Raw genomic sequence first — 23,216 nt, forward strand, 5'->3', positions numbered from 1 at the left:
ATGGAGACGGTTGTGGATGGAAAATCTATGCATCAGTTCTTCCGAGTGATAATGTGTGGAAAGTTAGAGTATTTGTTGAGAACCATTCTTGTGTGCCTAATGGAGAGTGTTCAATGCTGAAAGTGCCACATATTGCTAGATTGTTTGTTGACAAAATCAGGGAAGAACCAGAGTATTATTTGCCTATGAAGATTGAAGGAGTGGTTCAAGAGAAATGGGGGATCACGGTTTCGAAGCCTCAGTGCCAAGCTGCTAGAAATAAGGCGATGAAGTGGATTGAGTATGAGTATGATCATCAGTTTGCTCGTCTTCGAGATTACGCCGCTGAGTTGATTGGATCAAACAAAGACTCGACTGTGGTGATTGACACTTTGAGAAATAAGAAGGGACAAGATGAGTTCAATAGGTTTTATGTTTGCTTTGACAACATAAGAAGAACATGGAAGGAGACTTGTAGACCCTTGATTGGTCTGGATGGATGTTTTGTTAAACACAAGATCAAAGGTCAAGTGCTGGTTGCATTAGGAAGAGACGCAGATAATGCCATATACCCAGTGGCATGGGGAGTAGTTCAAGTGGAAAATACCGATAATTGGTTATGGTTTGTGAGAATGGTAAAGAAGGACTTAGGACTCGATGATGGCGAGGGATTTATTCTAATCTCTGATCGTCAAAAGGTAAATATGCTTGATTCTAGGATTTTATTTTAGTTAACATGTTTGATTCTCAGGTATATGATTCTCAGGTTTGTTTCAGTTAACATGACGGATTCTCGGTTTTGATTTGATGCAGGGACTGATTAGTGCTGTCCAACAGGAGCTTCCTAAAATAGAGCATAGGATGTGCGTGAGACATATCTATGGAAATCTGAAGAAAAAGCATGGGAGTAAAAGCGACATGAAGCCTTACATATGGAGGTTAGCTTGGAGTTACAACGAAGCAGAGTATCAGCAAAATCTTGATAGAATTTTTAATTACGATGTTGGTGTATACGATGATGTTCAGAAGACAAATCCAAAGTCATGGTGCAGAGCATTCTACAGGTTGGGGCCGTATTGTGAAGATGTTGAAAATAACTAGACGGAGTCTTTCAACAACACTATTACGAAGGCGAGAGATATGCCATTTGTGCCTATGCTAGAGAGTATAAGAAGACTTGCCATGGCTCGCATTGCAAAGCGATCTGCTATCTCTCATTCTCACAAAGGTATGAAGTTATTATGTTTGTGTTTTCTAGTGAAAAAATCGGCTATTTAACAGACTTTGTGATGATGTTTTGTTTGTATTTTCAGGGACTTGTACACCTTATGTGACAGACTTTCTTAAGGAAGAGAAGAAGGATGCTTCGCTTTGCAAAGTTACAAGAAGCACCAACGGAATGTATGAAGGTAAGTTAAGTTCATGCACTTACCGGGTCAGCTTGGATAATTTCACCTGCTCGTGCAAGAAATTTGAGATATGTGGTATTCCCTGTGAGCATGCATATGGAGTCATTCTTCATAAGAAGCTTAAGCCTGAGGATTTCGTTTGTCAGTGGTTCAGAACAGCGATGTGGAGAAGAAACTATGTAGAAGGCCTTGTGCCGGTTAGAGGTGCTTAGTTTTGGCCAGCAACAGGGGCTCTAGACATTCATATTCCACCTGAGCCAGACCAACCGGGGAGGAAGAAGGTCACTAAGGCCGACAAAAAAAGAAAGAAAGGTGTGAACGAGTCTCCAACCAAGAAGCAACCGAAACATAAAAAACGGATTATGCATTGTGGAATATGTGGCCAACCTGATCACAATTCGAGGTTCCATACGAAAAATAAGATTTGTTTTACTCCTACTCAAGTTGCTTCTCAAAGATGGATTCACTAATAAGCTTCTTTAATTCGCAGACTTCTCAAGGTGCTCCTACTCAAGTTACTTCTCAAGGTTCTTCTCAGGTTGCTTCTCCAGCTGCTTCTCAAGGTTCTTCTCAGGTTGCTTCTCCAGCTGGTGCTCATATCATTCATGGGTATGAAGATATGTGTTGATGGTCTCGAGTTGAGATGGTGTTTTGGTAGTGTTTTCTGACTCGGCTGGTGTGTGTTTTTATGTCTCGGCTTTTGTGTTGTCATGTGACTTAACTTTTGTGGTGTCTTGTGTCTTGTCTTTTATGGTTTGAACTTGTCAAGCATGTGTTCTTAAACTCTTTTGTCGGCTTGGATGGTGGTCAAATTGTGTTTGCTTAACACTTTCTTTTGTTCAAACTAATGTTATTTAACATTTTAAAGTGGCCAACTTGTGTTTGTTTATGTTATCTTTGTCTCTTTTCAATGAATATAACAACAAAACACAACAATCATAAAAGGTTAGGATAACATTGGATACCAATGAAACACAACAAGTACACAACAAGTTCAACCATTTTGTTCATACAAGATCGACCAAAAGCAATAATCTAATTACTTGAACATATTACTTAGCACTAAAAACCAACAACCTCGATCATTTTCTTCTCATCACATTCACCATTTTCTTATGCATAACTCCATGATTCCTAGCACAGCCACACATCCAACAATACCTACTATCATCATTCTCTTCATGTTGCCTTTGCCTTCAGCTAACAACGCTTCTACCTTATCATATAGCTCCTTCTCCACCTTCGTTTGTATCTCTCTCAACTCTTGCTCGAGTCTTGCGGTTTTGAATTCAAGAGTTTCAACCTCATTTATCAGTGCCTCATCAATCCACTTGAAGATGTGATTATCATTCTCAAGCTACCACATTTTTTCACCATATAACAAAAAACAATACACCTTATAAGAATCGATTTCAGACAACACCATAGCTTATAAAAATTGATTTCAAAACAAATAACAAATAACAGCTCACCTTCTTTCTTGCAGCGGTAGCACAACGGTAGTACCTTCGGTACGGATTTTTGTTAGATTTGGACATGAGAGGAACAGTTTCATCACCACACCAACACTTCTTCGGAATTCCCATGACCACTCCACCCCGACGACGATAAGCGTTTCCTCCGGTCGATGCTCCTGAGGTATTCGACGAAGCCCCTGACATTTTCTTCTCTGCAGCTTCAATCTAGAGAAACAATTTTAGGGTTCTTGATTGAAATCGATTTGGGGAATCTGTTTTCTCGAGTGTATTTAAGTTGGGTAAGCAATGTCGGGTCGGGTTAAGTTCGTTTGGTTGGGTTTTATTTCGTTTTGGTTTAGTTTTGTTTGGTTTATTATAAGACAACCCGGGTTCTATATTAGGTTTACAGAAACCGTGAGAAAACCAATATTGGTGGGGAAATAGATTTTGAACTTTAATCTCGGGGATACATAGAACGAGGCATAGTTTTGGGAGACATTTGGTGCTATGCGATATTTCTCGTGGGGAAATAGGTCGTCTTCCCTATAATTACACAGAACCGTTGCGAAGATGTAGAATTGGTAAGCACCCCATACGTGGCGCATGCGTATTGGCTTGTTCCTTTTACACGAAAGGGGAAAAAATTTCCCTTCTCTTTCTTCATTTCTGGTCCCTTCTTCGTTTTGTCGAAATCCCTTCGTCGATTTTGTCGAAATCTTCAACGGACATGATGTCTGTTTAGTCTCAATTCGTTTTCTGTTTCAGTACTCAGACGTCTCGAGCTTTTGATCTCTGGTGAGAACCGATGGGTGTCACGTTTAAGATATCGAAGACTGGTAGAAAGTTCCGGCCCTAAGGTTTCTACTGAATCGGTTACTCCTGACTCTCCAGGACAGCTGAATCCGAAATCAATTGATCTATCTGAGAAATCAAAGGTAATGTAGCCTATTCTGGTTTGGGAGTTGAGATCATCGTGAAAATCTAATTTTGTGGAATTGTATTTTTTACATCACTGTGAACAATGGTTCGAGAAAGAATGAAAATTGTACCATGTCGTCTTGTAATGTAGATTCCCAATTGTGTTTTGGTTCAGGCTATTGTTGAAAGCAGTGCTGGTGATGCCTCTGGATTTTTACAGTCATCTTTGCTTCATGTGTCTCCAGGTTAGCATCTCAACCGCTTTGATAAAGTCATGGTTTTAGCTGAACTCGGGGTATGTTAAGTTTGGGTTCCTTTGCTTTATTTGCAGACTATGAATTTTCCTTCGTATTGAGTCTGTATCTGAACGGGTACTCCATTGGAAAACCCTCAGAGGTAGCTTCTCAAAGTCTGTATCATATATGAGTTTGTTTATCTTGGAGTTTCTTGTATTTTATTTTTGATTAATTCACAATTTTTTAATCTTTTGAGAACCAGGCTGTGAAGCAGACATCGTTTAGAGATGCTCCAAAGGTCTTGCATCCGTATGATGGAGTGTTTGGTAGGATGGGTGAATGGGGTTGTCACCAAGACTCTTGACAAGAACATTGGTAAGTCTTCTTCTTCAATGCCAGAAGCCTATCTTCTCAAACGAACAGTTTAGTTGTGTATGACTTGATATTGTATTCTTAATAATTTGCAGCAACCCAGCTATTCAAGGTTCTTATGAAGTATAGGCCAGAGGACAAGGCTGCAAAGAAGGATCGTCTTTTGAAAAAGGCTCAAGCCGAGGCTGAGGGAAAGCCTTCTGAATCCAAGAAGCCCATTGTCGTCAAGTATGGTCTCAACCACATGACTTACCTCAGCGAGCAGAACAAGGCACAGATTGTCGTCATTGCTCACGATGTTGACCCCATCGAGCTTGTCGTCTGGTTTCTGCACTTTGCAGAAAGATGGAAGTGCCTTACTGCATTGTCAAAGGCAAATCTCGTCTTGGAACGGTAAATACAATTTGCATTTACATTTCATTATTATTGTTTTATCCTTTAATTCACTCGTACACCTTTGATTGATATTCATTTCTCGCATCTACATCCAGGTCGTTCACCAGAAGACTGCTGCTTGCTTGTGTTTGACCACTGTCCAGAACGAGGACAAGCTCGAGTTCAGCAAAATCCTTGAGGCCATCAAGGTATAAAAAAGCTACAAAACATATAAATCATCATAGACTTCAATAATTTATAAGTTTTGTAAAATTTAAACACTCTTTGATTTCCTCGGCACAATCATTATTTTCTTCTGGATTCTTACTGCGAATGCTATGAATTTCATTTTCTGTTTCACAATCGATGGATCCTCGCTCGAATCAACCTGTCGCTGATCGGCAATCTATTACCAATCGTTCGCCGGTGTCTCCGCTCTTGGACCATTACGATAATCTGTATTATCTACACAACAATGATCATGCTGGATTACAACTGGTTACATATCGTCTTTCTTCGGGAGCTGAGTTCCATTCTTGGAGACGTTTTGTTTGTATGGCTCTACTGATCGCAACTCATGATCTTTCTCTAGGTGTAATGATCTTGTTGCGACTTGGTTAATGAATTATGTATCGAATCAAATAAGCCAGAGCTTACTGTATATGTCTACGGCTGAGAGTATATGGAACAATCTGATGTCTAGGTTTAAGAAAGATGATGCACCTAGAGTATATGAGATTGAGCAGAGACTTATTTTTATACAACAGGGTTATAAAGATGTTAGTGCGTATTACACTGAACTGATTACTTTGTGGGAGGAGTACAAGAACTACATCAAACTTCCTGTTTGTACTTGTGGCAAGTGCGAATATAATGCTGCTTTATTATGGGAGAAACTGCAGCAACGTAGTGTGTGACTAAGTTCCTCATGAGACTGAATGAAGTATATGAACAGACGAAAAGTCACATCCTGATGCTTAAGCATATTCCATCAACTGAAAAAGTTTACAATATGGTTGCTCAGGATGAGAGACAACGTCTTGTTCGCCATGTGATCAAGTCTGATAGTGTGGTCTTTCAAGCTTCAGACTCTTCTCAATTGTAACAGTTCATGGAGTCTCCGGAGTATGCTGCTGCCTACAATGCTTATAAGCCAAAGTCTAATCGTCATGTATGTACACACTGTGGCAAACAAGGCCATGTGGTTCAGAAATGTTATCGCATTATTGGCTTTCCTCTGGGATATAAGACGACTGGATCATCTAGTTTTCAGAACAAACAGTATAATAGATCATCTTCTGGTCAATATACTGGACAACAAAAAGCCACTAATAATGCGGTTTCAACAACTTCTGGGGTGCTGTCTCTCACTCTTCTTCGGGGGATGCTACAACTTTGGATTTCCAGTTGCCTCAGTTGACTTGAGGACAGTTGCAGTCTCTCTTCCAGCAGCTTCATACTCATGTTCAGTCTTCAGAAACGGTAGCTTCATGTTGTAAGGCTTCAATCTCGGACAAAGGTGTCATGGCTAGTCAATCATCCTCTGGTAACTCTGTCTCTCTTTCCACCAATCTCCGTTTTGAAAACAACATTTTCACCTTTAACCATCAGCGTCTCTCAACACTTTCCTCCTCTTTATCCCGTTCATCTTGGATCATTGATAGTGGGGCTTCTAGCCATGTGTGTTCTGATCTTAGTATGTTCCGAGAAATTTTTCAACATCTGACATAATTGTTTCTTTGCCTAATGGAACAAAAGTACATATTCAGTATACTGGTACAGTTTATTTATCTGATTCCCTGATTCTGAAATTTTTTTTACATATACCATCTTTTCATTTCAATCTGATTAATGTGAGTACTCTTTTGTGTGATAATGATTGTTCAGCTCATTTCTTTCTTGATAATTGTTTTCTTCAGGCATGTTCTCAGGACTTGATGATTGGGAAGGGTGATTTACATCGCAATCTTTACATCCTTGATCTTCATTACTTGTATCTTCGCCTTTGGAGTATTTCTGTGGATCCTTGTCAGTAGATGGCAATCTCTGGCATCAACGCCTTGGACATCCGTCTGCTGTCAAGTTACAGCTTTTGTTTGATTCTCTTTGTATTCCACGTTCTCTTACTCATTTGGATTCACAATGTCCATTAGCTAAGCAAATTTTTTTGTCATTTCTTTTTAAGAACAAATTGTCAGCTCATGCTTTTGATCTTCTTCATTTGGATGTATGGGGACAATTTCCAACTGAATCAATAGAAGGTTTTAAATATTTTCTCACTATTGTCGATGATTGCATGAGTGTTACTTGGGTTAAAATGCGTAAAACTAAACAGGAAGTTGTTGATGTGTTTCATGTGTTCTTGAAGTATATTTCTACTCAATATAATGCCGTTGTTAAAGCTATCTGTAGTGACAATGATCCTGAATTGAAATTTGCCCAATTGATTAAGGATTTAGGCATGAAACTTATTTTTCTTGTCCTTACACACCTAAACAAAATTCAGTTGTTGAGAGAAAACATCAACACCTTCTCAATGTTGCTCGTGCTCTGTTGTTTCATTCCAATATTCCTTTGATCTACTGGCCTGATTGTGTAATGACAGCTGTTTTTCTTATCAATCGCATTCCTTCACCTTTACTAGGGAATAAGAGTCCTTTTGAGATGATGCTTCATAAACCACCTGATTACTCTATGCTTCATTTTTCTGGCTCTCTCTGTTATGTGTCTACTTTACTAGCACATAGGAATAAGTTTTCAGCTCGTGCTAGCCCTTGTGCTTTTCTTGGGTATCCTAGCGGTAACAAAGGTTATAAAGTCTTAGACTTAGAAACACAGTCTATTTCAATCTCAAGGAATATTTTTTTTTATGAAACTGTGTTTCCCGTCAAACTATATGATTCTTTGATTTCCGATTTCTTTTCTCATACTATTCTTACAGTGCATGTTCCATATGCGTTAGATCATTCTGATTCTGAATTGCAACATCCCCCTTTATTCATTCCACATGTACCAACTGATAATGATCTTGCGTCTTCTCCTTTGCATATTGATTCTGTTGTGTATGATGATGCTGGAGTTTCTCGGAACATAGGAAGACCAAAACGCCAAACAAAAGATCCATGTTATCTTTTTGAGTATCATTGTTCTCTTTTATCTTCTCATTCTTCAATTCCTTCTCCAATTCATACTTCTCCTTATCATATTTCTTATGTTTTTCCTATCATCGTCTCTCTCCTTCATACTATATGTGTTAGCTTGCTTATTCTCAAGAGACAGAGCCACACAATTTTAAAGAGGCCATGGCATCTGAAGGGGCTGTAAACGTGGAGTTAGACACTATGGAACTGAATAGAACTTGGGATATTGTCACTCTGCCTCCATGGAAGAATATGGTGGGTTATATATGGGTGTTTACCATCAAGTACAATTCTGATGGTACTATTGAGCGTTTCAAAGGGTTTTTGGTGGCCAAGGGTTATATTCAGCAAGAGGGTGTTGAATTCACGGAGACATTCTCACCTGTGGCTAAGCTCAATAGTGTTAAGTTGATGTTAGCTATTGCAGCTATTAAGGATGGGAACTCACTCAGATGGATGTATCAAATTCGTTCTTACACGGTGAGTTAGATGAGGAGATATGTATGAGTTTCCCTCAGGGATATACGCCAGCTCCAGGGGTTGTTTTGCCTCCTAATGCTATGTGCAAGCTTCGTAACTTCATATATGGATTGAAGCAAGCCTCTCGGAAGTGGAATGAAACTTTCACTAATGTACTTTTGGCAGATGGTTTTACTCAGTCACAGTCTGATATAACTCTGTTTACTAAGAAGACTAAGACTGGCTTTATTTCTTTGCTTGTCTATGTCGATGACATTGCAATTGCGAGTAATAATGCTACTGATCTTGCTGCTCTTAAGAAGCTTATGTCTCAAGAATTAAAGATCAAGGATCTTGGTCCGATGCGTTTCTTTCTTGGATTGGAGATAGCATGTTCCACAAAGGGCATTTCGCTTTGTCCGCGCAAGTACGCATTGAATCTTCTCAAAGATGCTAGTCTTCTGGCTTGTAAGCCTAGCTCTGTTCCAATGGATCCATATGTCAAGCTTAGTAAAGAATCAGGTGTTCATCTACCTTCGGACACTCCTTATCATGAGCTCATTGGTCGTCTTCTTTACTTGACTATTACACGTCCGGACATTACGTTTGCTGTACACAATCTGAGTCAATTGTTGCAGGCTCCGACTGATGTACACTTACTGGCTGCTCATCGTATTCTTCGATATCTCAACGGTAACCTGGGTCTTGGATTATTCTACTCAGCTGATGCAGATTGTTGCTTGAATGCTTTTGCTGATGCTAATTGGGCTTCTTGTCCCGACTCACAACGTTCTGTTTCTGGCTTCAGTGTGTATTTGGGCACCTCTTTGGTGGCTTGGAAGTATCGGAAGCAGAATGTGGTTAGCCCAGTAGTACGGAGTCTGAATATCATAGCATAGCTGATGTTACTCATGAGCTTATTTGGTTGCAACAGCTTCTTCTTGAGTTTCGAACAAAGGTCACAGCTACATCCAAGCTATTTTGTGATAATAAATCAGCTATCTACATTGCTTCCAATCCGGCTCCACGAAAGGACTAAACATATTGAGATAGATTGTCACATTGTTCGTGATCAACTGAAGCTTGGAACTCTGTGTGCGCTTCATGTTCCTAGTGATAACCAACTGGCTCATATTCTTACCAAGCCGCTTCATCCTGGTTCATTTCACTCTCTTCTTGGTAAGATGTCTATGGAAAGCCTTTACATTCCTCCTCCGGAACCGGACTGACGGCTTGTGGGGGTGTATCACGTGTTAAATACTCATGGTGTATGTTAGCACACTAAGTTGTTGGTAAAGCTTATGTTAGCTCAGGTTAACAGTTGTATATAAGAAACTTTATTGTACAGAAACAGATTAATGTGAAGATTGATATTTTTCATAACAAACTTTTCTCTCCATCTTCGTCACTTTCATCTTTACATTCTTTTTTTTTGAATTATACAGAGGTATCATGGCCCCACAGAAATGATCCAGATTAGTCATGTGTTACCACGTATCGGTCCATGTCCCTGGGGATGCTGAAATGTTAATTCTCCAGTTTCCGGAACTCGAACCATGGTGGCTTCACCGTATTGGGCTTTTTCCCTCAAGTTAATCACCAGCAGACCACAAGTCCTGGTTACATCTTTACATTCAAGTTCTTGATAATTTCTCTTAATTTGAAAAGGTGTACAATTTGATCTCTCTTAATTTTATATGATACTCTTTTTACATTATTGTCTTTTTTATAAATCTCGCGTAACTCCAATTTCTTTCACATTTTATGGTAGATTTATGTTAGAGTTATGCCTTAACATGATCAGTTTAATGTTACATGTTTATTTCAAAAAAAAAAACTCTACCGTAAATAGGAAACGATTGATATGAGATTTATTTTGGAGTTATGCCGCAACGTGATATGTATTAAGTTTCTTATGTTATTTACAGTATACTTCAAAATCCATTGGGAGACGGGTTATTGTTAAGATCAATGAGGTAGAGGAAAAGACTATGGGATGTATCTTACTTCCATGTACAGCTCAAAAAAACGTCAATGGTTGAAGTCAAAGCTGTGGGTGAAGGAAGAGCTGCTGGCAAGATCATAGTTGTTTTATTGTCCATGTAACAACCTCACCTCCCCATCAAGCCTTTCTTTATTTGTTTGCTTACTTTCTGTGAAATTCTGAAGTTCATTTTTTTTTTCATTCTTGGTCATTTACTCCAAATACGCATGCAGAGGTGGAGTTCGATGATGTGAAGCATCTCATTTTCAAGTGCGATGTGATTCTTGGCCTTCTTGAGACAAAGGACATCAAATGATTCAACCCCTTGAATGATCAAGTCTTTATTAAGGTTTGCCTCTTGCGTTTATTAAATCAATTTGTAATCTATTGTTTGTAAACTATAGATCTGACATAGTTAGGTTGTATATTCCGGCTAAGTCCGGTTATTTTCTTACACCGTTTGGATTTGAAGTTTTGTATTGTTGTATGCCTTTTGCAGACACAAAGATCTTTCTCATTTATATTATGCTTGGATCTCTCATATAGGACTAATGATGTCTTCAATCCTCCATGGATGGTCATGGGTCTTTAGTGGATTAACGTGTTTGATGGTGAAGGCGATTTAAAAATTGGTTAAGCTTGAAACAAGAGAAGCAAATATAGGTGAGGATGGCTGGATTGGTCTGTTTAAAGGCCCTTTGCGGTGGTTTGTTAAGGAGCTTGGTGGTTTTGGTTCTAGTTACAAAATGCTTGGGAGTAAACGACTGTCAGACTCTGCTGGAGTCAATACGGAAGAGAATAGGAACATGGACCAACAGATATCTCTCATTCGCAGGGAGACTAGATCTTATTGGCTCGGCTCTCTAGAGTTTATCAAGCTTTTGGTTATCTGCTTATCGCCTTCCGAAAGCTTGCATACAGGAGATAAAAAAGATTTCTTCATCTTTTCTCTGGTCAGGATGTGACTTGAACCCACAGAAATAAAAACTGGCTTGGGAGGAGATATGTAAACCTAAGAAAGAAGGAGGTCTTGATCTTAGATCACTCTCGGAAATCAACAAGGTTACTTGTCTAAAGCTCTTTTGGCGTTTGATCTCTAATATAGCTTCTTTGTCGGTAAAATGGATACAAACCAATTTACTCAAGCATGAATCTATCTGGGCAGTTAAAGAGGATGAAAAAAAGGAATCTTGGATGTGGCGGAAAATACTGAAGATCAGAAGTATAGTGAGTCAGTTTTGCAAAGTCGAGGTGAAGAATGGTGCCACTACGTATTTCTGGTATGATAATTGGTCACCGATGGGATGCCTAATGGACTTAACAGGGCCGAGAGGCCAAAATGATATGGTTATTGGCAGGAATGATACGGTTCTTACTGCTCTGACGAAGAGAAGAAGAAGAAATCATCGATCTGAAGTGCTTATAGATGAAGTGCTTATCTCTATAGAGCAGAACCTTAGAACACTAGTTAGATCTGATGCTGGGGATGAGACACTATGGAAGGGTAAGAACGATGTGTACAGGTCAAAATTTATTACTCGGGACACTTGGAACCACGTCCGCTCTACGACGAGCAAGGTTTCATGGCACAAATCTCTCTGGTTTAACTAATCAACACTTAAATTTCGATTCTGTACTTGGCTCGCATTATGAAACCATTTAACAACTGGGGATCGTATGGTGGCCTGGAATATTGGCATAGATGGAAGCTGTGTCCTCTACAATCGGCATTTGGAAACTCGCGACCATCTCTTTTTCTCATGTTCTTACACTTCTACAGTGTGGGGGAAGCTGGTTCAGAACCTTTATGGACTCCACTTCTCTACAGACTGGTCTACTATTGTGGAATTCCTATCCTAGTCTGAGGTATATCGTGTGTCACTCTTCCTTGCTCGATACGCCTTCCAAGCTGCAATTCACACAGTATGGAGGGAGAGGAATGCTTGAAAGCATGGTGAGGCTCTGTCCTCGCAGGAAGTCAACATCAAGTTCATCAACAAGGCTGTCAGAAACAGAGTTCTGTCATTACAAAGGAACCATGCCAGGGCTTTGGAGGTGCATATCAAACATGGATTGGAGCTGTCCAAATTTGATCCATCTCTGTGAACTTTGAGCTGTTTTCTATTTCTGTTTTTTTTTCCATTTCTGAAAATGCCATAGAAAATGTAGCAAGAAGTGTAAAAAATGATATTTTCTTTTGAATCAAATTTAACATTTTATTCAAAAAAAAAGAAACGGTTGACGAAACCGGCAATGGAAGCTCATATGCATTTTTTTGTGGAAGCTCATATGTATTCTTTCTTTTTTTTTGCATTCCACGTGCGGGACACATGTTTTTTCTTAAACTCAATCTTATCATTTGTTGTATAACTTAAAGTTGTTTAATTCTGAATGTAAAGATGTGGATTCCAAAACAAAACCATTATGTAGATTTTTGCCGATTTTCGGTTTGTGGATAGAAATGGCTACATAATATTTTTTTTTATAAATCCTCAATCAAAATAAATTATATATAAATCACTGAACGGACTATCATAGGAACACAACGGATAGGAAAAAAAGAGTTATTAGAGAGAGAGAGAGAGAGAGAGAGAGAGAGAGAGAGAGAGAACACTAAGTATTTTGAGAGTGTTTATTATGTAAATTAGGAAAAAGTAACTAGGGCACAAACTCATTAGAACAACAACGATGTAATCGAGTTAACAAAAATGGATTATATTGATGATGTAAACGGTCTACAAGATTAACAATGAAACAAGAAAGATTAATGAACAAATAGATCGATGTGTGTAGTGTGAGAACTCGATGTCAAGAGATATGTTTGTATGTGTTTGATGCGAACCAAATGGTTCAATCAAGATAACCAAATCAAACCACACTTGGTTAAGAAGATAGAAGGCGTTTCCTAATTTCCTTATTGTTGTTTCACGTTTCCGTAAGCGTAGGAGCTTGATCCCCATATCTTTATTTATTTAGTTATGCAATTATGTTTCCTAGTTTATAGGATTGTGGATCTATCCACTAGTACTTTTAGTTTGTATTTAAAAGGCTCTTTGTGAAGAGAATGGATATGAAAAAGAAAATTGACGTAAATAGTTTCTTAAGTCTTTGGGTTCCATCATTTGGTATCAGAGAAAACTCTCTTAGCTTTGAAGAGGGGTCTTAATTGGCATCAAAGCATGTTTTGTTTTTGATCCGGACCACCTTGTGGTATCAAAAACTTCTATCTCTCTCTGTTTTTCTATTTTTCAAAAAAAAAAAAAATTGTAGTGATATAAGATATGGGATGCAATCAAGAGTTCATTGAAGATATAAAGATCACACTCCTCCGTCAAATGCACGATGAGTTCCAAAAGATGAAGGTTTCTATGACTGAAAGTTTCAGAAGTCTTGAGGCTACCGTGAATCATATGGTGGAGATAGTGAGAATGATGAAAGCTGGTGATGGTACTGCATCTCGTTCGTCACAAACGGTTTCGTCTTACCCGATTCTATCAATCGGTCAATCAAAGACATCACCACCAAAACGCAGACGAGCTCGATCAACTCGGATCAGTCACCAACATCACACTTTATGGAGCAAAAGACGACACATACCCGAGAGGAAGAGAGAGAATATCTCACCAAAAAAGAAAAGGAAGAAAACAATGCAAACAAAGAGGAGGAAGCAACAACAAGAAATTAAGTCTACATGTCAAGCGTTTGCATGGATGTATCGGCAAGGACTTTCACCAACTGAAGCAACGTGGAAAGATAAACAAGCTTTCATAAGAACCTTGAGGACAAGGTTCATTTTGAATGGAGGAGTATTGATGCGAACCAAATGGTTTAATCAAGATAACCAAATCAAACCAGACTTGGTTAAGAAGATAGAAGGCGTTTCCTAATTTCCTTATTGTTGTTTCACGTTTCCGTAAGTGTAGGAGCTTGATCTCCATATCTTTATTTATTTAGTTATGCAATTATGTTTCCTAGTTTATAGGATTGTGGATCTATCCACTAGTACTTTTAGTTTGTATTTAAAAGGCTCTTTGTGAAGAGAATGGATATGAAAAAGAAAATTGACGTAAATAGTTTCTTTAAGTCTTTGGGTTCCATCGGTGTTTGCAATAGTTTATGAACATCCCAAACATTCCGTAACTCCCTCCACCACCTCCAAAGTAGAGATGCGACAGATCTTTAGCTGTTTACAAGAATTATTATTCTTGTCTTGCCACCGTTTTGTAACATACAGTTTACCTTGTCTCAGTTTGTACTACACATAGAAGTACTGTTATTTTTTCCTTATGCTCTTGTTTGGTGTCGTCGTCTTCCATGTTGTGGCTTTAATCGGCAAGTTTCTTTGGTACCAGTACAACTTTTTTTTTTATCATTTCAGTTTTTTTTTTCAATTTCCTTATGCTTATTTACTTGTGCAACGCAAATTAGACTAAACTAGTAGGCTACCAATATACATAACGTAACATATAGTTGAAACAAGTCATCATCTTGGCGAGGCATTCTTCATTATGTTGTAAAGAACAAACCCAAAAAAACTAGCTTTACTTTTTGGCAGTATTCTGTAACAATTAGTGGCTAATGTTTTAACCGAGTTGGCTACCAATTGCTAGGTTTTTGAAAAAGACAAGGTCTCGTTTGCAGTTTGATTTGATAGCATCCTCTAATTTATCAACCTGGTCAAAATCAACCTTGAAGGAAACCATGGTGGTACCATCTTTACCAGTATCATAGTCTTCCTTGATGTCTTCAGCCTGGCATGACTGCAGCTGTGACACACACACATGTATATATAGAGAGAGATCAATCCATGAGCACACTGGCAACGCACAATCTCTCAACATCTATAAGAAAAATCAAAAGATTAATTAAGGTGGATATCAGAAAGTAACCTGATTGTAAACAACACCTAAAAGATCAAATGTAACCTCGACTCCCATTTGAACCTGCATAAACGAATGAATCTGTTAAAAGAAAACAGGGAGAAACGAAAAGTGCATAATTAAGCAAGAACATCATACAACACAATATGGCAAAAAAGACTTTTGTTTTACTTTAGACTTGAAAAGACAAGGCGAAGCAGTTTTCAAGCAATCAGAGGTAACACCACCATATGCTCTAACAAGACCTCCAGTACCGAGTTTGATGCCCCCAAAATACCTAAAACACACACATTACACGAATTTGCGATGAGAAAAAATCCAATCAGTACAAGATATTATTAAGATTAAACAAATGGCAAAAACCCACCTAATGACAACAACCATAACTCTGTCTAATCCAGATGAACAAATTGCAGAGAGCATCGGCTTTCCTGCTGTGCCCGATGGCTCACCATCATCACTAGATCGATGTTGATCACCAACCTTATAAGCCCAGCAGTTGTGCGTAGCGCGAGGATCTCGGACCTGGGAGAGGAACAGTTGTGCCGACTGCTCGCTGGAGATTGGACCGGCGATTGCGATGAATTTGCTCTTCTTAATCTCTTTCTCTAAGGATACGATTTCTTTGATGGTCGTGAAGGCGGTACCAGAGGAATCCGAAGTCATCGAGCTCTTCGTGGATAGCAGATAAGCGGCGGGGATTCGCCGGCGGATAAACACAGCGACGGTGCTTGCAGCAGTTACGGGTAAGCGCACCAACATCTGATTTCATGACTTCTTCCGTCCCTATTGCTTGTTTATCTATTCCATTAATCGGGCCCAGTATCAGGCCCATGCGAAATGTTCTAGATTTTTTCACTCATCTATCTTATTAAAAATTAAAGGATTTTTTAAAGTAAAACCCGCTCGTTAAGTTTCTTTCCGGTAAAACTCCCTCAGCTCCCCCCCCCCCCCCCCCCCCCCCCCCCCCCCCCAAATCACATTTCTTAATGAATAGACCGCTCCGTTAACGGTCCGTCATTCGTAAACGCGACGTTTCCGCGACGTTTTTAATTAGTTCCTAAAACAACATAATTTGGTAATAAACAACGCGTTGTTTACTTAAAACATTATGAAGTTAATCCTTTCTCTCTATAAAAAAAATAAAAAATCCATAAGTCTTTTAAAAAGGGTAATTCTCCTAAATAGATCATTTTCAAATTTTGATCACAAAAATAGACCGTAAAGAGGAAAATGACCAAAATGTTTCATTTAATATGTAAAAGGACTCTAATACCCTAGATATATAAAAAAATAAAAAAATAAAAAATAAAAAATAAAAAAATTATTTTTTTATAGTTTTAGATTATATGTTTTCAAATTCAAAATTTTTCTAAATTCTTTTTTTTTATAATTTTTTCTTTTCGATTTTTTTTTTATATTTTTTTTCAAATTTTCTTTTTGTAATTCGAAAATACTTTTTGAAACTACTTTTAAAATTTTTATTTTCAAATTTTTAATATTTATTTTTTATTTTGTAAAATTTTAAATATCAATCCCAAATCTCCACCCCTCAACTTTAAACCTTAAGGTTTGAATTTGTTAACCCTAGGGATATAAGTGTATATTTATCTCTTTAATGAAACATTTTGGTCATTTTGATCTTTAGAGTCTATATTTGTGACATAAATTTTTTTAGTGCTATCCTAGGGTATTTCCCTTTTAAAAATCCCCAACTTGTCGAGACTTTGCAAGCTATGAACCCTAATTTGTGATAGAGAAGGGTTTTGAGTTTAGCTTAGTTATCAGGGCTGAGAAAAAAAAACCGGATCCGAAAAACCGAACCGAACCCGATCCAAAAAAGTAGTATCGAACCAGAACCGAAATTGATTAAATATCCGAATGGGTTCAAAATTTTGGTATTTAGATAACCGAACCCGATCCGAACCAAAGTATTTCGGGTACCCGATTATATCCGAAATTTATTTATATACCTATATATATGAATTATTTTTAGATTTAATGTATATTAAGAACATCAAAATATATAAGATACTTTTAGGTTGTCCAAAATACTTATAAATATATACAAATAGTCAAAAGTACATGTCTAAAATAGCTAAAGTATACTCAAAACACAAACAATACTTAAAATATCTATTGATTCTTAATCCAAATATTCAAACCAAACCAATTTATATGTTACTTTTAGGTACTTTGACATATGCTATTCAAATTTATATGTAATATATTGTTTTGTTATAGATTTTGAGAAATTTAAAGTATTTAATGAATTTTAAAAATTTTAAAATAATTTAAATGGGTTATCCGAACCCGAACCGAACCCGCAAAGATCTGAACCGAATCCGAACCGAAATTTAGAAATATTCGAATGGGCTGAAATCTTTGAACCCGAAAACCCAAAATCCGAATAGACCCGAACCGAACCCGAATGGGTACCCGAACGCTCACCTCTATTAGTTATTATGAGAATTCGAGTGTGGTTGAGTTCGAGAGAGGGTGAGAGAAGCTGAGTTCGAGAGAGGGTGAGAGGTTAGGATTTGGGAGAGAGAATTCGAAATTGAGAAGCTTTTTCAAAATAAAAAAAACAAAAGTGAAGAGACGCTGGAAAGATGAACAGATAAGCATGTTTAGTTTTACTTCTTTAATTTTTTCTGGTTTCTTTTGATTCATTGGTTTCATTATGTGTTTTGATGTGTTTCAAAATTATCATTTCGTGTACATGTGTGGGATATTGGACAACAGATGAAACACATACAACTCAGTTTAAGGTCATTAAAACCATGTTTTGCTGTTTCATTTTGTCCTGACTTAAGGTCATATAAACCTTCTTTTGCAGTAAACTATGTAATCCTTTTGCTGTGAACCTTGTTTATATTGGAATTTTTCTGTTTGTGTATTCTAATAATTTAATTAAAACATATGTTCCAATTTTGCTGTTGTGATCAACAACTAACGACATTTCTACGAACAACACACCTTACAAAACAATAGTTTGACCAAATGACACAAAAAAAAGAGATAAAGAAAAGATACAAAAAGCTGTGACGTTTTTATCATAAATGAAACGCTCGTGTTAGACATAACGACCAAATGACGTTTTTATCATTAAAAAGATGATTTGGGAGGTTTGTACGTTAAATCTTTAATTGAAAGGTTTTTATCCGAAATAAATTTAATTGAGGGGGTTTTACATTAAAAATCCTGTTAAAAATGAAGTGAAGTTATAAATTAACCCTTACTTAATGTTTATTAGGTAAAAATTTATCATTGCTCATTATTAGCATCATTTTAAAATATATTAAACCAGCTTAATCTTATTAAAAATGAAGTACAATTATAAATTAACCCTTACTTAATGTTTAATAGGTAAAAATTTATCATTGCTCATTGTCAGCATCATTTTAAAATATATTAAACCAGCTTAATCTTATTAAAAATGAAGTACAATTATAAATTAACCCTTACTTAATGTTTAATAGGTAAAAATTTATCATTGCTCATTATTAGCATCATTTTAAAATATATTAAACCAGCTTAATTAAATTTACGTAATCAACCAAAATTAACATGTTTCATAATACCTTCCCTATTTTTAATCAACAACATTTACTAAAATGAATAATGTTCTTAATACCTTCCCTACCTTTAAGCAACAACATTTACTAAAATGATAGCAATCTAACCACGTAAAAGATATTTGCAAATCACATTTTACTTACCTAAATATACGAATATATCATTTTAACTGCATTTTTATCAGATGCTGTTATAGTTTGTTAGTAAATCTAGATCCCTTATTTTTTTTTGTAACTGAGCATATCTCTTATCTTAGCTAATTTTTTTTTTGTCGATGATTAATTATGCTCTTACAAACTATGAGAAATATTACAAGACGATTCTACAGCCGTCAATTCTACTTGCCTTATCACTACAAGAAAACATGCCCATAACAACGAACATTTACGACGAAAATATTTCGTCGTAAATTTACATGGTCTTTACAACGAAATTACGAGGAATCTAACTTTCGTCGTAAACGCCATGTAAATTTACGACGAACTGATTTCGTCGTAAACTCCATGTAAGTTTACGACGAATGTACGTGGAATGAGAAATATGTCATAATCATTACATCGACATTACAACGAAGCATGTTACCGTTATATTTAGGTGAAAACGTGTATTCAATGTGCTTTAACTTACCTAATTTCGTCGTAAAGTCGTTGTAAATAATATGTTAAAACAATGTAAAATCCATGTAAAATATTTCTTGTAAAATCGTTGTTATATTTCAACTACCCAACTCGAAAATTTCTCTATATATATGTCATTTCCCACAACTCTCTTCCTCACAACACACAAACGGGAGAAAAAAAATCCGAAAAAAAAAATCAGAAAAACAAGATTTCAAAAAAAATCTAAGAAAAAAATGGCCGGTGGCGGTAGTATTTACGAGTTGCGGAGTTGGATGTATTTGCACAAAGATTCCGACGGGAGGGTGACGAACGCATTTCTGAGCGGGCTAGAGACATTCATGTACCAGGCGGGCTGTACACCGATCACACAGGAAAGCGGTAAGATGTTCTGCCCCTGTCGGAAATGCAAGAATTCAAAATTTGCACGTAGTGAAACTGTATGGAAGCATTTAGTAAACAGAGGATTTACACCACAATACTACATTTGGTATCAACATGGAGAGGGTTATGGGGGAAATGAAGCTAGTAGTAGTAATAATAATTTTGAGGATGGTCATCATAGTGAAGAACCGAATCATTTGCATAATGAATATAATTATCATCAAGATCATGAGCAGATGGTAGATCATGATAGGGTTCAAGATATGATTAGTGATGCATTTTTAGAAACAACTACAACAATAGCTGATGGAACTGGAAATGTAGAAGAACCTAATTTGGATGCAAAAAGGTTTTATGAAATGCTAGATGCTGCAAATCAACCAATCTACACTGGTTGTAGAGAAGGTCTCTCTAAATTGTCTCTAGCAGCTAGGATGATGAATATTAAAACGGATCATAATTTACCTGAGAATTGCATGGATGCATGGGCGGAGTTGTTTAAAGAGTATTTGCCAGAAGACAACGTGTCTGCTGAATCTTATTATGAGATTCAGAAATTGGTTTATAGTCTTGGGTTGCCTTCGGAGATGATTGATGTTTGCATCGACAACTGCATGATCTACTGGAAAGAAGATGACAAGTTAGAAGAGTGTCGATTCTGCAAAAAACCACGATTCAAACCGCAAGGCCGTGGGAGGAATAGGGTACCGTACCAAAGGATGTGGTACCTACCAATTACAGACAGATTGAAAAGATTATATCAATCTGAGAGGACTGCTGCATCGATGAGGTGGCATGCGGAACATGTCCAGAGAGATGGTGAGGTTGCACATCCATCAGACGCAAGAGCGTGGAAACATTTCAACAAGGTACACGCAGATTTTGCTACAAATATTCGGAATGTCTATCTTGGGTTATGCACCGATGGATTTAGTCCATTTGGAATGTCTGGTAGACAATATTCTTTGTGGCCAGTCATTCTTACGCCGTACAATTTACCGCCGGATATGTGCATGGAACAAGAATTTCTATTTTTGACCATATTAATCCCTGGGCCGAAGCATCCAAAACGGTCTCTTGATGTTTTTCTTCAACCGTTGATAGAAGAGCTAAAGCAATTGTGGTCAGAAGGGGTGAGGACGTACGATTGTTCCTTGAAAAACAATTTTACGATGCGAGCAGTTCTGCTGTGGACGATAAGTGATTTCCCTGCTTATGGGATGTTGTCTGGCTGGACAACACATGGAAGATTATCTTGTCCATATTGTCTTGGATCGACGGATGCTTTTCAACTGAAGAATGGTAGGAAGAGTTGTTGGTTTGACTGTCATCGTCGCTTTCTTCCACTTGCCCATCCGTACAGAAGAAATAAGACATTGTTTCGGCACAAAAAAATTGTCAGAGACGGTCCTCCTCCATATCTCACCGGCCAGCAGATCGAAGCAGACATTGATTATTACGGAGCTCAGGAAACAGTTAAAGTTGGAGGAAATTGGCATGTTCCTGGAAATATGCCTGATGGATATGGTGTGTCTCACAATTGGCATAAGAAGAGTATATTTTGGGAGCTACCCTATTGGAAGGATCTTCTCTTACGCCACAATCTGGATGTCATGCATATTGAGAAGAACTTTTTTGAGAACATCATGAATACATTACTTAACGTCCCTGGGAAGACAAAAGATAACAAAAAGTCAAGGATGGACTTACCTGATATTTGCTCAAGAAGTGAGTTACATATCAAGAGCAATGGAAACGTTCCTGTTCCCATCTTCCGGTTGTCATCAGAAGCCAAAACAACCTTGTTTGACTGGGTTGCATCAGAAGTTAAGTTTCCTGATGGTTATGTTTCAAATCTGTCAAGATGTGTTGAACGAGGTCAAAAGTTCTCCGGAATGAAGAGTCATGATTGTCATGTGTTTATGCAACGACTACTTCCATTTGCTTTTGCCGAGCTCCTTCCAGCAAATGTCCATGAAGCACTTGCAGGTAATTATAAAACGTTAATATATATACATATGTTATGAAATGTTATTAATTTGATTACTTTTGCAATATACAGCCATCAGCGCTTTTTTCAGAGATCTCAGCACACGTACGTTCAAGGAAGAAGTCATCGAACAACTTCATCATAACATTCCGATCATATTGTGCAACCTGGAGAAGATATTTCCTCCTTCATTTTTTGACGTCATGGAGCATCTAGTTGTCCACCTACCGTATGAAGCATTGCTTCGTGGACCTGTTCACAACGGATGGATGTATCCGTATGAGCGACAGATGAAACATTTGAAGGGGAAAGCAAGAAATCTTGCAAAGGTGGAAGGTTCAATAGTTGCGGGAAGTTTGACAGCCGAAACATCTAACTTCACATCATACTACTTTGCTCCAACTGTTCGTACGAGGAAAAGAGTTCCTAGAAGATATGATGATGGTGGAGTACCGACATCATATCCAATTGATGGTGTTCCTGACATTTTCTGCGAAATTGCACGGTTTGGTGGTAAAACGAAAGAAGTATGGTGGTCATGTGAAGAGGATAAACATAGTGCCCACACTTATATTCTGCTCAACTGCGAGGATGCAGTGACCCGTTACTTTGAAAGGTAAATATTTTTGTGAATGTTAATTATATGAATTGCAGTTAATTATGTATGACTTGATTATTTGTTTAATTTGCAGCATGTTTGTATCTCAAGTTGAAGAAGCAATACCAGGAATATCTGCAACTGATGTGGACACACGTAAAGATAAGCACTTTGTCAAGTGGTTAAAATCACAGGTACGTAATATATCTCATACATTGATTAATTAAGTAAGTGTTTTGATACTTCAATATTAATTAAGAATAACTGCTTTTGGCAGGTTGATTATGACGATCCTTATTATCCCGTATGGTTTCACGAATTGGTTCAAGGTCCAGTTGCAAAGGTCACCACATCACCTATGTATTTCACACGAGGATTTACCTTTCACACATACGAGTATGGGAGACATCGGGCAACGAGTAACTACGGAATATGTGTGAAAGGTGAAACGGACTTTTACGGGATCTTGCAGGAGATTATTGAAGTGGAATTTCCGGGGTTATTGAAGCTAAAATGCGTCCTCTTCAAATGTGAATGGTTCGATCCTGTTGTGAACCGAGGGATTCGGTATAACAAATTTGGTGTTGTGGATGTCAATTTTGGGAGAAGATACAACAAATTTGAGCCTTTCATTTTAGCTTCACAAGCCGAGCAAGTAAGCTTCCTTCCTTATCCTCGGCTTCGAACTTCCGGGATAAACTGGTTAGCTGCTATCAAAATTACACCTCGTGGACGCATTGTCGCTGGAGAAGAACCGCCCTTGCAAGAAGAAGACGCTATCAATGAAGTTGAGGTACCAGAACAACCAACTGATGAAATCCTTTTGATCGACCCGCAAA

The 23,216-nt window shown here is 37.7% G+C and overlaps 3 protein-coding genes and 1 pseudogene across 4 annotated transcripts; 2 read left to right on the forward strand and 2 right to left on the reverse strand.

The window, feature by feature from the left end:
* On the forward strand, positions 1–2,016 carry LOC111205738. The gene is made up of 7 exons (XM_022701918.1): positions 1–62; positions 161–677; positions 731–745; positions 793–987; positions 1,081–1,207; positions 1,293–1,585; positions 1,879–2,016. The coding sequence occupies exons 1-7, from the start codon at positions 1–3 to the stop codon at positions 2,014–2,016; spliced, it is 1,347 nt and encodes a 448-aa protein (XP_022557639.1).
* Positions 1,680–3,771, reverse strand: LOC106421013 (uncharacterized protein At4g04775-like). The gene is made up of 2 exons (XM_013861862.3): positions 2,861–3,771; positions 1,680–2,745 (listed from the first exon to the last, which is right to left on the reverse strand). Exons 1-2 carry the CDS (start codon positions 3,047–3,049, stop codon positions 2,491–2,493), a joined length of 444 nt encoding a protein of 147 aa, XP_013717316.2. The 5' UTR covers positions 3,050–3,771; the 3' UTR covers positions 1,680–2,490.
* Positions 3,772–3,980: 209 nt separating this feature from the next.
* On the forward strand, positions 3,981–4,976 carry LOC106428002 (annotated as a pseudogene).
* A 9,777-nt stretch (positions 4,977–14,753) lies between these two features.
* LOC106427995 (IMPACT family member in pol 5'region) lies at positions 14,754–16,053 on the reverse strand. Of its 2 annotated transcripts, none has more exons than XM_013868725.3 (4): positions 15,577–16,053; positions 15,381–15,486; positions 15,219–15,272; positions 14,754–15,095 (listed from the first exon to the last, which is right to left on the reverse strand). In XM_013868725.3, the coding sequence occupies exons 1-4, from the start codon at positions 15,969–15,971 to the stop codon at positions 14,913–14,915; spliced, it is 738 nt and encodes a 245-aa protein (XP_013724179.1). In that variant the 5' UTR covers positions 15,972–16,053; the 3' UTR covers positions 14,754–14,912. The 2 variants fall into 2 exon arrangements, with proteins under 2 accessions (XP_013724179.1, XP_013724180.1); XM_013868726.3 differs by having other exon boundaries at positions 14,754–15,089; positions 15,577–16,039.
* Between the last annotated feature and the right edge of the window lie 7,163 nt (positions 16,054–23,216).

Source organism: Brassica napus, chromosome C4 (genome assembly GCF_020379485.1).
Source record: "Brassica napus cultivar Da-Ae chromosome C4, Da-Ae, whole genome shotgun sequence".
In the NCBI taxonomy this organism is placed as follows: domain Eukaryota; kingdom Viridiplantae; phylum Streptophyta; class Magnoliopsida; order Brassicales; family Brassicaceae; genus Brassica; species Brassica napus.

Excerpts from the sequence above, each read along its gene's own strand:
- LOC106421013 (XM_013861862.3), bottom strand. The coding sequence starts at position 3,049 with ATGTCAGGGGCTTCGTCGAATACCTCAGGAGCATCGACCGGAGGAAAC. Across the intron at positions 2,746-2,860 it reads CTACCGCTGCAAGAAAGAAG|CTTGAGAATGATAATCACAT; the intron begins GTGAGCTGTTAT and ends AAAATGTGGTAG.
- LOC111205738 (XM_022701918.1), top strand. The coding sequence starts at position 1 with ATGGAGACGGTTGTGGATGGAAAATCTATGCATCAGTTCTTCCGAGTG. Across the intron at positions 63-160 it reads CGAGTGATAATGTGTGGAAA|GGAAGAACCAGAGTATTATT; the intron begins GTTAGAGTATTT and ends TGACAAAATCAG. Across the intron at positions 1,586-1,878 it reads ATGTAGAAGGCCTTGTGCCG|ACTTCTCAAGGTGCTCCTAC; the intron begins GTTAGAGGTGCT and ends TTTAATTCGCAG.
- LOC106427995 (XM_013868725.3), bottom strand. The coding sequence starts at position 15,971 with ATGTTGGTGCGCTTACCCGTAACTGCTGCAAGCACCGTCGCTGTGTTT. Across the intron at positions 15,273-15,380 it reads CTTGTCTTTTCAAGTCTAAA|GTTCAAATGGGAGTCGAGGT; the intron begins GTAAAACAAAAG and ends TCGTTTATGCAG. Across the intron at positions 15,096-15,218 it reads TAGGTGTTGTTTACAATCAG|CTGCAGTCATGCCAGGCTGA; the intron begins GTTACTTTCTGA and ends TGTGTGTCACAG.